Below are 15830 nucleotides of genomic sequence, written 5' to 3' on the forward strand. Positions count from 1 at the left end.
CCCTTAAGGGAGCGCTCTTGATATGCGTAAGAATCATGAAAATTAGTCCTTCATTTAAACTCATTGTAAAATATTTGAAAGACTTCATTAACTTAAGTCAATAATTATTAAATATTAAATTGTCAAAACTGCTTCTTGTTCAAGCATTCATATGTATGTGTATTCATATAAGCTCACATTCACACAACAACCTTTCTTGCCACTGCGCTATAAGGCACAATAAGCCGTTAGTTGTTTACAGAATTTTAAATTTAACTGCCATTTAATTACAGAATCCGTTAGGCATTAAGCGCGGCTTGTCCAAATACTCTCAGAGCAACAACAGTAAGAGATAGTAGAGAGTGGAAATAGGAAGAGATACATAAAATGAGAGAGGATTCTGCTGCTTGAGGCTGTAAGCGTAAGGTAGAAGCAGCTAAGAACATAAACAGCTAGCAACAGTGATGGGAGCAAAATTATTCACACACACACACACACAGACGCATGAGCAACAAGTCGCATTCCAGCGCAGGCAGCGCAGTCGACAGCAGCTGCACAGACGCAGACGATGTTGAAGCCGCGCTCTAAGTTAGTTCGCGTTGAGATTTACAGTAAAGCAGGTTGCCGATTTGTGTGTGGAAACAGCCAAAGAACAAAGCAAAAACGTAAAATATGCGCATGCGCTTCGACACACATACACTAGGGTCTGTATATGTGTGTGGGTATTAAAGTTAAAACTTTCTTCAGCTGTTATCTGACGAAGACAAGCCGAGGGAGATACAAAAACAAATAAAAGTGCAAATGCCGCGGTGGTCAACAAGTTGCTCGTGAGACGTGGCAGAAAATAGACGCAAGTAAAAATAAACCAGAATATAGAAGTTGACGTGCGTCTGCATATAATCAAATACAAATGTTCGTATGTATATACATACATACATACATGCGTTTTTGTATTTTTTGTGTGAGAAGTGAAAGTATGCTCCAACAATCCTGGTGAATAACCGAAAGGTCTGAAAAATCAAAAAACAATAATAGTTAAAATTCTCACGGGCTGCACAAAAAGCAACAATTAGCGCTGGCATCATGCCGACTAACAACATAGTACAGAGACGCAAGACAACACGCTCCAAATCAAAACAAAAACAATCTGCTGCGGAAAGTCTAATAGACAACAAAAATGACAGCAACGAAAAGAGCGAAAGACTTCACTTTCGCAGCCGTTCAGCAACCTTAAAAGAATTAACAGCGCCAGTCTCAGTCCCAGTGCCAGCAACAGTCAATTGTAATTCAACTTCACCACAGTGCTGTAATGGTCTGCTGCCCACCACTTCCCAGTTGGTCAACTGTTGCCACGATATAAACTGCCATTTGAATGCTCCTCTGTCATCACTGAGAAACAGTCTCGAGCGCAGTCGTCGCTCAGAAAGTCGGCAATCGTTTCTCACTGAAACGACAAACTCAACACCGACACCTATACCGACGTTGCTGTCGCCGTCGAAACCTTCGTTTGCGCCCCTACCTACCTCCCTTGAATCTGAGGCGTGTAAGAAGTCGCGCTCGCGCTCTTCTGAACTCGACTCTGTGAAGCAGTTAAGGAAAGACGACCTAAGCAGCGTTGCTTTCTCTAAATTTACCGTAAGCTTGCGCATTGATCTTCTTAGCTGGACGCTCTTTCTGGTGGCATTCTTGACACGCTTCTACAAACTGGCAACACCATCGCACGTGGTGTGAGTAGCATTGTGAAATATTCCCGCTTTAACCTTTACCTAACTCTTTCTCCATTCCTCTCGCAGCTTCGATGAGCTTCATTATGGCAAATACATCGCGCATTATATGCGGAATATATTCTTCTTTGATCAGCATCCCCCGCTGGGTAAGCAGATGATAGCTGGTCTGGTTGGCTTTACGGGCAGCGGAGGCAACTACACGTTTACACGCATCGGTGAGAGCTATGCGGCGAACGTGCCTGTCTTCTGGCTACGGTTTGTGCCCGCCTTGAGCGGTAGTTTGCTGGCGCCGGCCGTCTACAAACTGCTGCTGGCTGCGAGACTTCAACGCTGGGCGGCTGCTCTGGGTGGACTGCTTGTTGTCTTGGACAACGCGTTGCTTACACAATCGCGCTTCGTGCTCATGGAGTCGATGCTGCTGCTGGCCAGCACTGTGGGTATCGCCTGTCTGCTACACTTTCAGCGCTGCTCCCTTGGCAGCCTGCGGTGGTTGAGCACTGGAGTTACGGCCGCCTTGTCACTGGCCTGTGCCGGCTGTATTAAGTACGTGGGCTTCTTAGCATTGGTACTCGCCGGATATCTGTTGAGCCGTCATTTGTGGCAACTGCTTTACGATGCTAGCCTCTCCAGTAAGTCAATACACAACATTTGCACTAACTATGATCTAACTTTCCATCGATTTTCAGACCGACAACTCTGGTTACATGCGCTAAGCCGACTTTTGATCTTTGTGGGCATACCAGTGGTCGTCTACCTGGGCGTCTTTTACATACACCTTCGCACATTGCACCGGGCTGGGCCACATGACAGTATCATGACAAGCGCCTTTCAAGCTTCACTGGATGGGGGGCTGGCTTCCATAACTCAGGGACAGCCATTAGTTGTGGTGCATGGATCACAGATTACATTGCGACACACTCATGGGCGCACCTGCTGGCTTCACTCACACGCCGCCGTTTATCCAGTGCGGTACAAGGATCAGCGTGGATCCTCGCATCAGCAGCAGGTTACTTGCTACTCCTTCAAGGACGTTAACAATTGGTGGATAGTAAAAAGACCCGAGCGCGATGATCTGGTCGTGGGCGATCAGCCCGATGTTATACGACATGGCGATGTCATTCAACTGGTGCACGGAATTACAAGCCGTGCCCTAAACTCTCATGATGTGGCCGCACCAATGACGCCACAGTGCCAGGAGGTCAGCTGTTATATTGACTATGAGATTAAAATGGTCGGAGAACTGCTGTGGCGCGTAGAGATACTGAACCGGCAATCAGAGGGTGATCTCTGGCATGCAATTAAGTCTGAGATTCGTCTCATCCACACAACAACAGGTGCGGCACTGCGCTTTAGTGGACGCCAGCTGCCCGATTGGGGCTTCAATCAGCACGAAGTGGTGGGCGACCGTGAAAAGGGAAACCCTGATACCATTTGGAATGTGGAGGAACATCGGTACACCAAGAGTAAGTAGTAAATCTAACCATTTACGACAAATCTCTAAGGCACTTAACTTTTCTACAGCTCAAGATCAGCGTGAGCGTGAACGTCAATTACTCTCAGCTGAAATGATTCCCACCCAAGCCACGAAGCTGTCGTTCTGGGCAAAGCTGCTGGAACTGCAAACCAAGATGTTCTGGCAAGCTACGCAGCTACCGAGCCACATGTACAGCTCACAGCCACACGAATGGCCACTGCTGGACAAGGGCATTGCATACTGGCTGGACGCCAACTCCAGCGCCCAGATCTATTTGCTCGGCAACATACTTATTTGGTATACCGCCAGTGCGGGCTTGCTCGTCTACGCCGCACTATTGATCTTCTATGCAATACGACGTCGCCGACTCTGCTTTGATATCCCGGACAGCGAGTGGCAGCGCTTTCTGTCTGCCGGTGATGCCTTCTTTGTGGGCTATCTGGTGCATTATTTGCCGTACTTCTTTGTTGACCGCACACTATTCCTGCACAACTATCTGCCAGCATTCATATTCAAGCTGCTGCTGCTCTGCTATGTCCTTGAGCACTTAGACTTTCTGTTGCGTCGACACTGCTCGGGACGAGCTCTTCTGCTGCTGCTAGTCTATCGACTGTCACTTATGATCTGGCTACTTGCTGTTTGCGCTTTTTTTGTCAAGTTCTTGCCGCTCAGTTATGGCACCAGAAAGATGTCAGCGAAAGAAATTATAAATTTACGCTGGAAGGACACTTGGGACTTTATTCTACACAAGAATCATGCGCTGAACTAGATCATCTCGACTTGACCTTTTCGACAGGCAGCAATGAAGAAATAATCATTAATCATTTTCAAGCTAAAGCTAATTTTTATTTATTTATTAAAAAAAAATGTTAAGCTACACTTTTTATAGACCAAATTATATTAAATTATTTAACAAAGTATGCCTAAATTTATACTTTTTAATTGATTATTATTATTTATGATCAAAGTTGGAGCACGATAACAACTTACAGATACTTATTTGTTTTAAGGATATCAAATATATATTCCTACATAAGTAAATATTTCAACGTTTGTTGTCGAACATTATGGCAAATGCTGGACGCTTCATTGATCGGAATGAGAGTATACGCGCTGCTGGTGTTGCCTCCATCCTTGATAGTGACAATACCACCAGATTGTGCCTCACCATTTCCCATAGAGAAGAAATTGCGGAGCACTTAATTCGCACCGAATGCAAGCGTAAGCAATTGGAGAATATAGACAAGCTCTTACCGTCTTCGCCCTGTTTACCCGATGTCAGTGTCCCCGCGCTGTTGGCCGTGGAGAGCTCCAAATCGCGTTTCGCTGTATTCATGGAGAAAACCTCCGAGGACATGTATCTGAAACAGCCCAAGCTAGGGCAGGTAAAACAGACCCACTCCAAACCAGACTCGGTAACCAATCTAAGCCAAACTTTTGGAAAGCAAACACCACCGTTCGACCGATTATACGATATTATATTGCCCCCTAAGACAGTAGAGCAAGTGAATCGGGAACATGGGGACTTTCATGAGAAATATATTGTCAGCCACAGTCATTATTTTCCCGCCGAGCAAATTAATCGCAAGTGCGATGACTTTGTCGAACCTCCTTGTATACAAAGATTTACTAATGAGTTCTACTCTTCCAAACTGCAGATATGACGCACCCTACGCTCGTTTCAACACATATGGTTCCAAGCCACAGGGAGATGTAAGCGGGCATTTGGTGAAGCGTTGCATGCAACAATGCGCGGATCACGTAATAATTATCAGTAAGGAACAAATGGACTTTATAGATCGCACCTATGACCGTTTGGGCAAGAAGTACAAAAAGCAAGTTTTCTTCTCGCAATTCGTAATATCAATTAGATTAAGCATACTTAATAAGTTACTATCTGATCTTAAGGTATCCGTATAATGTGCCACAACACGCGACTTACGGCATCCCCACATTTGTGCCAGACTGTGATGGCAAAATGCTTATCGAGGATATTTCTCCTTGTGTGAGCAATCGGGAACTTGTCGAGGCATTGGGCCACCTTAACATGTGGCGGCATAAGCTGCAAAAGCGCGCCAACTTCCAAATGTTCGATCTGCAATCAGTGCTGGAGAACAGCGATAAGGAAGGTACTCGTCATCTGCCACTAAGGAAGATCTTTGAGATCATGCACAAGATGCACCTATACATTGACGTAGAGAAGGCAAGGCGATTCCTCGCACACTTCCAAATGATCGTCGATGAGGGTTGTCCCACGGAGCGTCTTAACTACGATAAATTTTGCCGATTGCTGGCAATACAATATCCATTGCCAACTATGGGCAACATTTCCACATCTCCCTCTAACGTTTATAATAAGGACACGATCTATCGACTCTTTTGTGCCGATCTCAATAAAGAGCCTATACAAGCACCAGTGGCACACAAGTTGCGCCCAAAGCAACTAGACGATGATAACACTCATGTCAAGGACCTGCTGCAGCCAGACACATCGGTGCTTTATGGTGTGACCCCAAGCGACTTTGAGTGCTTACGTCCCAAAGAGCATTTGGAGCTCATATTCAAAGACATTATTAGTCCAGCCGACTTTGAAACAATTTGGAAACAGCTTATGGACACCCACAGCGATCAAAACGGTTTCATTTCTGTGATGCAGTTTCGTGAGGTAATGGACAACTTGGAGTCTAACTCTTAAAAGCAACAAATGGATTTGCTGAATACACACACAGTTCCAATCGGAAATTTTCTGTTATACCTGAATATTTGAATTTGTTTTTGCGATTAAATTGTAAGTACATCTAGAGCAATCGCCCAATCGGTAATAAGTATAATAATTCTATATTGGGGGCTTTCAATTTTATGGGAAAATTCTGATGCCTCGATATTGCTTTTCGCATATTTCTAATACGATACGCCGGAAACATTCTTTATCCATTCTAAGTGAGAGGTAATACGTGCGAATCCAGCTGGTGCTGCAGACTTGCAGCTTTCCGCATCGCTGAAAGAAGTTATGCCCACCAGCTTGTGATTTTCCTTAGTTACGAGAGGTCCTCCAGAGTCGCCATCGCATATGGATCTGCCCTGGGGCGTGTCCACGCACAGAACGGAGTCTGGAAGCTCACCATAGCTACGTGAGCACTGTTCGTTGCTAATTATGGCCAGATCAACACATTGCAGCCACTCGGGGAGTGGACTGTCGTCGTAGGTGCTACCCCAGCCACAGGTTTTGACCGTGAATTGCTCGTAGCTGTTGCTGCGCTCACTCAGCCCTGGCAGCTCTATCTTCTGAACCATGCCCCAAAAGCCCACGTGTGGCGTGCGAATCAAAGCTATATCATTGCCTATGCTAGCAGGCCAGTCCGGATGTTGTATAATATGCCCGCTGTTCACCATCACGTTAAAGAGTGCCTGTGTACGTCTTGTTGCTCCATAGTAGACGGTTACGGAAGTCACATGATCTGTGCAGTGCGCTGCTGTCAAGACCCAATTATTGTGAATTATAGAGCCACCACACCAGCGAGCCAGGTTGCCTTCCCTTACCAGAAGGCCCACAATGTAGGGCACCTCGCCCACCGTAGCTGGATACCCATTGGTTATTATGTGATCCCTAAGAGCTCCAGTCAACACATTCCTTATTCCCACAACTGTCCACATTAGGCAAATAAACCATAGTTTCAGCTTCAGTTGCATTTTGGAACTGAATCGGTCGTTGCTTACTGCATTAAGTTGCTTTTATGAGGAACTTAAAAATCCAAAAATTTCGCATTACTGGTATGATTGCACTTATTGCTAATGAGTTGGTAGACCTAATGGGCTCTAACATTAAGTAATCGCATGTTGTTAATACTAGTACAATGTAATGATGTTAGTGGGGAAAGTCAAATACAATAATTACTTTTGCCATTGAAATACGAATATTTCTTTCTTTTTCCATATTATTGCAACTTAGATATATATATATATATATATATATATAAAGAAAACTATATATAATATATATATATACATATATAAAAGAGTTTGTCTTAACTGACGGCTTAAGGACAATGACAGGTGATCGCTCTACTTATAAGAACAAGAAAGCGGAAATTTTCACATAAATAAAGTTTTGAATTTTCCGGTAATAAAAGAAAAGGAAAGAGATCAAAAATTTTCACTGAAATCAGGTAAATAATTATCTATAAATTCAAAAAGTATCAAGAAGTCTATTAATTTAAAAGTCATCCACCTTCCACTAATAGACTACTTTTAAATAATCTACCCTCTTTAGCTATTCGTCGAATTTTATTAGGTGTCATATGTTGATGATTAAATTGGCAAATGGACAAATTAACTCCATATATTTGTTGAGTCAACATAATCCCTCAGTTTCTGCAACTTAATATTTTGATCTTCTATTTCTTGACGTTTGCTCTACTAATTATTCACTGCATTAACACCTCTGTGCTGGTTACCACAAATTCTGTCATCAACACAGCGATGTATTTTACCTTATTTATCCAAGCGTCAATCGTCGTCGCATGCAGGCGTGTTTTTATAGAACTCCGGAAAAAAATATAAACCCCACAAGTTTAGAGTGCAGTGAGAGTGTATAACTAGTGTAAAACGGCGCTAAAAAGGCGCTAAGTGAGATAAAAACGCACTAAATATTTAATTTATTGATTATTAATTAATGGATTAATTAATAATTAATTATAAATAAATAAAATAAATCAAAAAACTAAAAAGATGAATCATAACGACATTCGTAAGCAAAGAACAGCGCGAGCAAGACGAACGCCGGCTTTCGCTTCAGCGAAACAACACGTACTTCTCTTTCGTGGCCGAGCCAACTCAAAATACTGATGATGCAGTACTTTTCGAACGGTCAATTACCCCTGGCCTAAAATTCGATCACTTGCACTTAACAAGTGATCAAGCTCGTTCTTGCTCTAGCTCTACCGTCTCAGAGCACCGAGTGCATTGAGCAAAAACATCGAACACGCAAAGCTGGCATGAATGGACCGAACGACATGCTCTCACTACGTACTAGCACAACGTTTTGACACCTCAACATCAAACTACAACATACGACCGCAAACGGTATCGGCCGCACCGGCTCAAGACCATCGTTGGCAACACTCGCTCCCTATGTGTCATCGGCGGCAAGAAAAGCCCCCTATGAATCAACAATCAAAACAAAAGCAACCAAAACCAACTCCTTGACCAACAACGCAAGCGATGCCCCGCTCGTGCAGACTGGAATGGATCGCTACATTCAAATTAAACGGAAGCTAAACCCCCTAATGCCAAGAGCGAAAATGACCCGCAGCAATATGAAAGCAGCTTCAAGCGAAAAACTTAACACCACCAATAGATTTCAAATTCTAGTAGACAACTCAGATGATCTGCAGACCGAAGAAGGCGTTAAAAAGAAACCAAAGCCACCTCCGATATATATACGGGAGAAAAGTTCCAATGCCCTTGTGAGCAAAATTATAGAGCTCATTGGACAAGACAGCTTCCCCATAATTTCCCTTGTACGGGGCAATATTCGTGAAACAAAAGTTCAAACGAAGTCAGAAGAAAGCTTTAGAATATTATCCAAGCATCTAAACGACACTAAAATGAATTTTTACACGTATCAATTAAAAAGCAGTAAGGGCTTACAAGTGGTCTTAAAGGGCAAAGAATCAGATGAAACACCTGCATAAATAACTCAGGCTCTACATGGTAAAGGCTTTAAACGCCAAAACAGTCTTCAACATCTTATACAAGGATTAAAGAAGCCCCAAACCGCTCTCAAGTTGAGCTGGAGCCAGACAGACAATACTCTTAAAAAAACGGAAGTGCACCCAAACTTAAGTATCTACTGCATCGCTATGAATCACTAGAAGAACCACATAACGCAACGGTCCTGTTTACAATGTATGAATTGTCAAGAATATGGGCACCCACGGTCATACTGCACACTCCGCCCGGTGTCCGTAGTTTGTGGACAGCTTCACGACTCCGCACACTGCCTAGCAAGCAAAGACGACTCTAGTACCAAGAGGTGCAGCAACTGCGGTGGTAATCACACAGCTAACTACATAGGTTGCCCAATATATAAGGAGTTAAAAAGTCAAATCCACCAGCGAGTAACCACGCCGCGCTCCGCAAATGTAGGGCTTACACCATCTAAATCACACCCAGACGTCTACTTCTCGGCGGCAACCAGATCGTCGCTTGACTCCGGATCCTCAGCAATGAAAAATGTGACATATGCAGGCCCTTTAAAATCAGGTTTGGAGCCCACTGCCCCAAATACATTGCACCCAAAAGCACCTTCCTCTGAGATAAAAATGGCAAACCATTACCAGCCTATGGAGCACCAGCAAAATATTCTTGAGGCACTGTTCTCTAGCCTACAACAAAGTATTATGGAGTTCATGTCTTTCATGCGGACAACTATGCAAGATTTAATGCGTAATCAGAATCTCTTGATACAAATGTTAGTATAACATCAGTCCAAATAATCAATGGCTTCTCTACGTATATCCACGTGGAATGCTAATTGCGTTTCACAGCATAAACTTGAGTTATCTCAATTCCTGCTCGACAAACACATTGACGTCATGCTATTGTCAGAAACACATCTGACCAACAAATATAACTACACAATGCAACAAACCATCCGATGGCAAGGCACACGGTGGACTGGTATCCTGATCAAAAACCGTATCAAGCATCACCGTTACCAGGAGCTCGCAGAAAATTATTTACAAGCCACAACAATAAGAATAAAACTGAGATAGGTGGTTAAACAACTTACTCTAGCCGCAGTATAGTATATTGCCCTCCTCGTTTCACCATAACTGAAAGGAGAGTTCATGCAGTTCTTGACTCACTAGGAGACCATTTTTATAGAAGCAGGGGACTACAATGCAAAGCACACACACTGGGATCCCTCGCCTTGTGACTCCAAAAGGCAAGCAGCTCTATAATGCAATTATAAAAGCCAGCAACAAAACTCGACCACGTTTCCCCCGGTAGACCAACATACTGCCAACAGACCCAAATAAACTGCCTGACTTAATAGACTTCGCAATTATTACCAAAAATATACCTCGAACTTGATCAGTGCCGAAAGTCTCTCAGATCTCTCATCTGACCACTCAGCCGTCCTAATTAATTTACTCAGTCATCCAGGTAACCGCTTAGATTGACTTCACACAAAACCAAATGGATCTGCTATATGAAATATATAAGCTCACACCATTACGCTAAATCCTGTACTCAACGTTATAGATGATGTCGACAGCCTTATCAAAACACTAGAGTCAAATTTTGTCACCGCAACCCGCATTGCAACTCCTCAAAACGCACAAGCGCCTTACACTCAAATGAAGACAAACCAGCAAATCGAGCAACACGTTCTAGAAAAGCGACGCCTACGACAAGAATGGCAGTCTCACAGGTCGCCATATGCACGTCAAAGGTTAAAAGACGCCACCCGCAATCTTACCAACGCGTTAAAGCAACAAGAAGCAAATAGTCAACAATCGCTACATCAGCAACTATTCATCCCTCTTCTACGAAAAACTCACTGTGGAAAGCTCATCCAACTATTTATGCCCACCAACAGAAACTGTGATGCCTATAAAAAACCAACTAGGCGGCTGGGGCGGCTGGTTGATGAAGACAGAGCCAAAACATTTGAGGACACCTTGAAAATGTGTTTCAGCCAAATCCTGCCATAAATTCATTCACAATACCAACATTAAACAAGGGACTCTCAGCTTCAACAAGAGCCAATTGTAATTTCGCACCAAACGAAATCGCCAACATCATCAAAATCAGGTTGAACCCGAAAAAATCAAACAAGCTTCGGACCAAATACGCCGAAAATGATTATTTGAGTTCCCGATATTGTGCAGTTTTGCACCGTCGCGCAACTCGTCAATGCCATCACCAAGCTTGGTTACTTCCCAGAGATATGGAAAAAGTCAATCATTATAATGATACCAAAGCCAGGCAAAGATCACACAAATCCATCGTCATACAGACCCATAAGCCTACTATCATGCCTTCAAAACTCTTTTAAAAAAATTGTTTGCTGACTCGGGATAAATCCCATATCTAAGAATCCAACAAATTCCCATCCCACATCAATTTGGTTCGCGAAAAAACACGGCACTATTCGAGCAGGTTATCGACATAACATCTGAAATAAGAAGCGCATTCGAAAACACGAGAATATTGCACTTGAAATATTCTTAGGATGTATCCAAGCATTCGATAGAGTCTGGCTAGAAGGACTAACACATAAGATCAGAGCAACGCTTCCTAATAATACACACAAATTATTAGAGTCGTATCTATATCACATGAAATTATGCAGTTGAGACCTGCAATTCTGCTATGTTGACGACTATGTGCAGATCACTATTGTCCTGTTTATACAAGCAGATATTCCAACAAGTAGACGACTAACACCATCCAACTTTGCTGACGATACAGCTATTTCTCAGGAGCGTTCTCAATAGGTGCCCTATGCAAGCAGCAGCGCAACTGTCTCTTCATATGGTCGAAGTGAGAGAAATGGCTCTCTGACGGGCGGTATAAAAGTAAACGAACAAAAAAGGACAATCATGTTACGTTTACCCTATAACAAGGTAAAATTTCCAACCGCTCACTACTTAAACAATTCCGCACTCCCGCAAGCAAACGAAGTGACCTATCTTGGAGTACACCTCGACATAAGACTCACATGGCGTAGGCACATCGAAGGCAAAAGAACGCAACTAAAACTAAAAGCCAATAGCCTCCACAGGCTTATCAACGCTCGGTCCTCTCTCAGCCTTGAATATAAGGTCCTGCTTTACAATTCCGTATTTAAACCCATCTTGACCTATGGCTCCCAACTATTGTGTGGGAACGCCTAGCTTAATACAATTATTGATATTGATCCAGCGAGTTCAGTAACAAATCCTTAGAACTATTCACCGGGGGCATTGTGGTACGTTCGCAAAACGGTAGGAAACAGTACAGGAAAGACCTAAAATATTACAACCAGTCAGAGATGAATAAGCTGAACACAAGGATAAATAAAAAGCAAGCTTTATTCTTTCGTATCCTAATCCTCCTCGCGCGAGTCTACAGGGCTGTGCAGACCGCTCAACCGTCGGCGTTTTCATAACGACCTATCAACCACTGGGTGAAATTCAAAAATTTTGATAGAATCTAGGAATGTGCAATCTAAAACAGTTTAAAGAAACTGTAGATAATGTTTAGTTATAAGATTTAATACTTATTGTTAGTCTCAATTTAAGAGAAGATTCAATAAAAAACAGCAAAAGCTTAAAAAAAAATAATTTAACTATTAATAATTAACACTAACATAGATCTGACCGGATTTTAGGGTTTTCCGAATCCATGCAACGAGTGTTGGGTGTGCTTAACTCTCATAATATATGTATGAGCTTCTACAAATAATATAATATAATAATATATAACATAAGTATTTAAAATTGAGTTTTTGTAATTTTTGTAATCATTGTCTTTATCCGTCGACTGTTAATAGTTGACATTAAATAAATAAAAAAAAAAAAAAAAACAAATGTGAAATTTATCCAAATTTAAAATTTAAAAATTATAGAAAAGTGATCGAAATATACAAAAGTTTTCCGAGAATCTCAAAGCTATCGAAAAATGTAACATAATCGAAATACAACAAAAGTGACAACTGTCATAGAATATGTACATCAATCTCTTTTCTACTCTATTAAACCATTGTGCGTTTTCATCAAAAGATAAAAATGCCATAAACTGATCTAAGACAGACTTAACTTGGAAAGCGATTGGAGTAGGGGGCGAAGTTATCTAGTTTTTAATAAAATGAGAACGCAAAAAGAGGTATAAATTGTAATAATAATTAAAAAAAAAAAACGGAAAAGCCGCAGAAAATAAGAGATCAAGAAAAAGGGTAAATCCTGTTAAAAAATTACATATTTAGTTGTGAGCGCGTGTATGCGGCCTCACCCATGTCTTGTGAGGGCCACCCGTGGGTGCCTGTAGTTCGCTAATACTCACCTGCTGGTCAGAGGCCCGTCTTATTATTGATAAGAACAATAACACACTCTATATTCTATTTCAAATTTGATTGCATATTTTTTGCATATATTGCTTATAACTTGCATATTGCATATACAACGTTTGGCAATTGAAATAAAATTTATTAGCATATTAGCAAATAATATTAGGTCCTACACCCTATTGAAAGCTTATATAAATGATTCAGTTTGGAAATATGCGGATACGTACTGAAGGCTGATAAAGAGTGTTAAGAGATAAGGCACCGACAAGACTATAAAAGGCACTGTTAACTTGAGAGTGGGTAACGTAACGCTCAACATGAAGACATTCATCGGGGTGGTGTTGGCTCTTTGTAGCCTAAGTCATTCGGTGCACACTGAAAGTGAGTAACAATCCGAGTTTGCACGTACTCAGCGAATGAATAATGGCTATATAACTATAATACATAGAAGTAATCAACTGCTACTGGGGGACTTGGGCCAATTACAGGCAAGGGGATGGAAAGTTTACTTACACCAATGTGGACGCCAGCCTTTGCACTCATCTCAGCTACTGTTTCTTCGGCATTGATGACACTGGCGAATTTAAATCGCTCGATAACTGGCTGGACTTAGATAGTGGCTTAGGCTTTATTAAAAAGACTATAGCGCTGAAGCAGCAACATCCGAATCTGAAGGTCATGGCGGTGGTGGGCGGCTGGAACGAAGGCTCTGTCAAGTACTCCTCAATGGCTGCCGATCCCGGCAAGCGTTCGAAGTTCATATCCTCATCCCTGGCTTTTATCAAGCAATACGGCTTCGATGGCCTCGATCTTGACTGGGAGTATCCAGGCCAGAGGGGTGGCAACGTGGCGGATCGCGCAAATTTTGTGATACTATTGCGTATGCTTAAGGAAGTGTAAGTTCTGAAAGCCACAAATTCTGATATGCCCACTTAACATCGCTACTGTTTTAGTTTTGATCAGCACAAACTCACGCTCAGCATTGCTGTCGGTGCTTCAGACGATACTGCTCGCGCTTCGTACGACATTTCAGCCATTGCAAATGAAGTATCGTTTATAAACCTTATGACGTATGACTTTCACATGGCATCCGATGGGTATTTGGGATTAAATGCTCCGCTGCAAGACATGGAAAAAGCTGTAAGGCTGTGGTTGAAGCAAGGCGCACCTGCCAATAAGCTATTGTTGGGAATGCCCTTCTATGGTCACAGCTACCAATTAAAGGATAATGCTAAGAATCGTCCCAACGACGGTTCCAGTGGCCCTGGCAGTCCTGGTATTTACACGGGTTCGAGTGGGTTCTTGGGCTACAATGAGATTTGTCTTAACAAATGGAAAACATTATTTGACACACAGTCGAGCTCCCCGTTCGCCTTTCAAGAGAATCAATGGGTGGGCTTTGACAATCCTTATAGCATTAAACTCAAGATGGACCTTGTCAACTCATATAACTTGGCCGGGGCTATGACCTGGTCGATCGAAACAGATGATTTTCTCGGACGCTGTGGCGAGTGCTATCCGCTGCTGAAGGCTATGAACCGTGCTGTTGGGCGCGAGGTAGGCCAATTATGCATGAACACAGACTATTATCACTATGATATTATCAGGAAATAAATTTCATATGTAAATTACATTATAATTACTAAATAATATGTTTATCTTTACTTATTTATTAGGTTTACAACATAGCCTAAAATTGTTTCGTGCAAAATACGCAGTTCATTGCACGAGTGCATTATTCTACAACAACAAAGAACTTCATTTTATTTGGAATTATCTAAGAAATCCTTAGCCTCGTTTATTTTGGCCGCCAAGTAAGGTGATCCGCCGCGATCCGGATGATTGAGCAGCATAATTTTTTTATGCGCATCCTTTACCTGCAGGTACTATTAAATTACATTTAATCACTTTTAGGGATTTTATAACATAAACGTTCACCTTAAGCTTGGAGGCGCTTGGACTAACACCCAGTATAAGCGCTGCTTCGCGTTTGTTCATCTTGGGATCGAAACCCCCTTTATAGTATTTTGAATTTGCCATGCTTTCGGCATCAAATTTAGGAAGGTTCTTCAGCGCCTCGTTAAATTTTGTTGTCATTTGTGGCATGCGGCGCAGCAAATGCTTGCCAGCGAACCCAACCGCCGCCACGCCGAGGCCGGCTAATATAATCGAGCTCGTCTTGTAGTAGTGAAAGTAGTTGTGTTGAGTGGGCGTTGACATGAAATTTGCAAATCGAAAATTTTTGAAAATTAATTTTACAAATTCAAGCTTTTTTTCTGTTTTTTTTTTTACAATTTTGTACCATTTTATGATGTAATTCTGTGTTTTTTATACAAAACAGCTGTGACTAAAATGTGAAAGCAACATGTTTTAGTAGGACGTTGTACAGCACTATTTTAAAAATACTCTGTGTAAGCAAGAGAAATAAGATGTGCAAGCACTTTTTGTCTCAGCTGAGTGCCAGGGATGGGAAGAAATACAGCTCTTGTAAACATTGCTCTGTGGTAAACATTGAAATATAGCTCATGCGAATAAATTTATGTGTCTATGTTGTTATTTGTGCAAATTAATACAGATTTTCTCTGTTTTCTGC

General features: G+C 42.1%; 5 protein-coding genes across 6 annotated transcripts; 3 read left to right on the forward strand and 2 right to left on the reverse strand.

The window, feature by feature from the left end:
• Positions 1-580: 580 nt before the first annotated feature.
• LOC108598484 (protein O-mannosyltransferase 1) lies at positions 581-4040 on the forward strand. The gene is made up of 4 exons (XM_017985139.2): positions 581-1706; positions 1773-2335; positions 2393-3169; positions 3228-4040. The coding sequence occupies exons 1-4, from the start codon at positions 1063-1065 to the stop codon at positions 3947-3949; spliced, it is 2706 nt and encodes a 901-aa protein (XP_017840628.1). The 5' UTR covers positions 581-1062; the 3' UTR covers positions 3950-4040.
• Positions 4041-4159: 119 nt separating this feature from the next.
• LOC108601045 lies at positions 4160-5985 on the forward strand. The gene is made up of 3 exons (XM_017988936.1): positions 4160-4768; positions 4839-5015; positions 5089-5985. Exons 1-3 carry the CDS (start codon positions 4248-4250, stop codon positions 5873-5875), a joined length of 1485 nt encoding a protein of 494 aa, XP_017844425.1. The 5' UTR covers positions 4160-4247; the 3' UTR covers positions 5876-5985.
• An 81-nt stretch (positions 5986-6066) lies between these two features.
• On the reverse strand, positions 6067-6869 carry LOC108601046 (serine protease 1). Its single transcript, XM_017988937.1, has one exon. It carries the CDS (start codon positions 6832-6834, stop codon positions 6082-6084), a length of 753 nt encoding a protein of 250 aa, XP_017844426.1. The 5' UTR covers positions 6835-6869; the 3' UTR covers positions 6067-6081.
• Positions 6870-13520: 6651 nt separating this feature from the next.
• Positions 13521-14865, forward strand: LOC117134998 (probable chitinase 2). The gene is made up of 3 exons (XM_033294733.1): positions 13521-13618; positions 13686-14133; positions 14191-14865. The coding sequence occupies exons 1-3, from the start codon at positions 13555-13557 to the stop codon at positions 14849-14851; spliced, it is 1173 nt and encodes a 390-aa protein (XP_033150624.1). The 5' UTR covers positions 13521-13554; the 3' UTR covers positions 14852-14865.
• Positions 14866-14891: 26 nt separating this feature from the next.
• On the reverse strand, positions 14892-15628 carry LOC108599807 (mitochondrial import inner membrane translocase subunit TIM14). 2 transcript variants are annotated; one of them, XM_017986884.2, is made up of 3 exons: positions 15540-15628; positions 15176-15415; positions 14892-15114 (listed from the first exon to the last, which is right to left on the reverse strand). In XM_017986884.2, exons 1-3 carry the CDS (start codon positions 15540-15542, stop codon positions 15001-15003), a joined length of 357 nt encoding a protein of 118 aa, XP_017842373.1. In that variant the 5' UTR covers positions 15543-15628; the 3' UTR covers positions 14892-15000. The 2 variants fall into 2 exon arrangements, with proteins under 2 accessions (XP_017842373.1, XP_017842372.1); XM_017986883.2 differs by lacking the exon at positions 15540-15628 and having other exon boundaries at positions 15176-15514.
• Between the last annotated feature and the right edge of the window lie 202 nt (positions 15629-15830).

The sequence above is a fragment of the Drosophila busckii genome, unplaced genomic scaffold (genome assembly GCF_011750605.1).
Source record: "Drosophila busckii strain San Diego stock center, stock number 13000-0081.31 unplaced genomic scaffold, ASM1175060v1 chrUn_07, whole genome shotgun sequence".
NCBI classification, from domain to species: Eukaryota; Metazoa; Arthropoda; class Insecta; order Diptera; family Drosophilidae; genus Drosophila; species Drosophila busckii.

Coding starts and splice junctions, on each gene's coding strand:
- LOC108601045 (XM_017988936.1), top strand. CDS start 4,248: ATGGCAAATGCTGGACGCTTCATTGATCGGAATGAGAGTATACGCGCT. Junction 4,769..4,838: donor GCCGAGCAAATTAATCGCAA/GTGCGATGACTT, acceptor TCCAAACTGCAG/ATATGACGCACCCTACGCTC. Junction 5,016..5,088: donor TTGGGCAAGAAGTACAAAAA/GCAAGTTTTCTT, acceptor TCTGATCTTAAG/GTATCCGTATAATGTGCCAC.
- LOC117134998 (XM_033294733.1), top strand. CDS start 13,555: ATGAAGACATTCATCGGGGTGGTGTTGGCTCTTTGTAGCCTAAGTCAT. Junction 13,619..13,685: donor TCATTCGGTGCACACTGAAA/GTGAGTAACAAT, acceptor TATAATACATAG/AAGTAATCAACTGCTACTGG. Junction 14,134..14,190: donor TTGCGTATGCTTAAGGAAGT/GTAAGTTCTGAA, acceptor CTACTGTTTTAG/TTTTGATCAGCACAAACTCA.
- LOC108599807 (XM_017986883.2), bottom strand. CDS start 15,457: ATGTCAACGCCCACTCAACACAACTACTTTCACTACTACAAGACGAGC. Junction 15,115..15,175: donor CAAGCGCCTCCAAGCTTAAG/GTGAACGTTTAT, acceptor TAGTACCTGCAG/GTAAAGGATGCGCATAAAAA.
- LOC108598484 (XM_017985139.2), top strand. CDS start 1,063: ATGCCGACTAACAACATAGTACAGAGACGCAAGACAACACGCTCCAAA. Junction 1,707..1,772: donor GCAACACCATCGCACGTGGT/GTGAGTAGCATT, acceptor TTCCTCTCGCAG/CTTCGATGAGCTTCATTATG. Junction 2,336..2,392: donor TTACGATGCTAGCCTCTCCA/GTAAGTCAATAC, acceptor ATCGATTTTCAG/ACCGACAACTCTGGTTACAT.
- LOC108601046 (XM_017988937.1), bottom strand. CDS start 6,834: ATGTGGACAGTTGTGGGAATAAGGAATGTGTTGACTGGAGCTCTTAGG.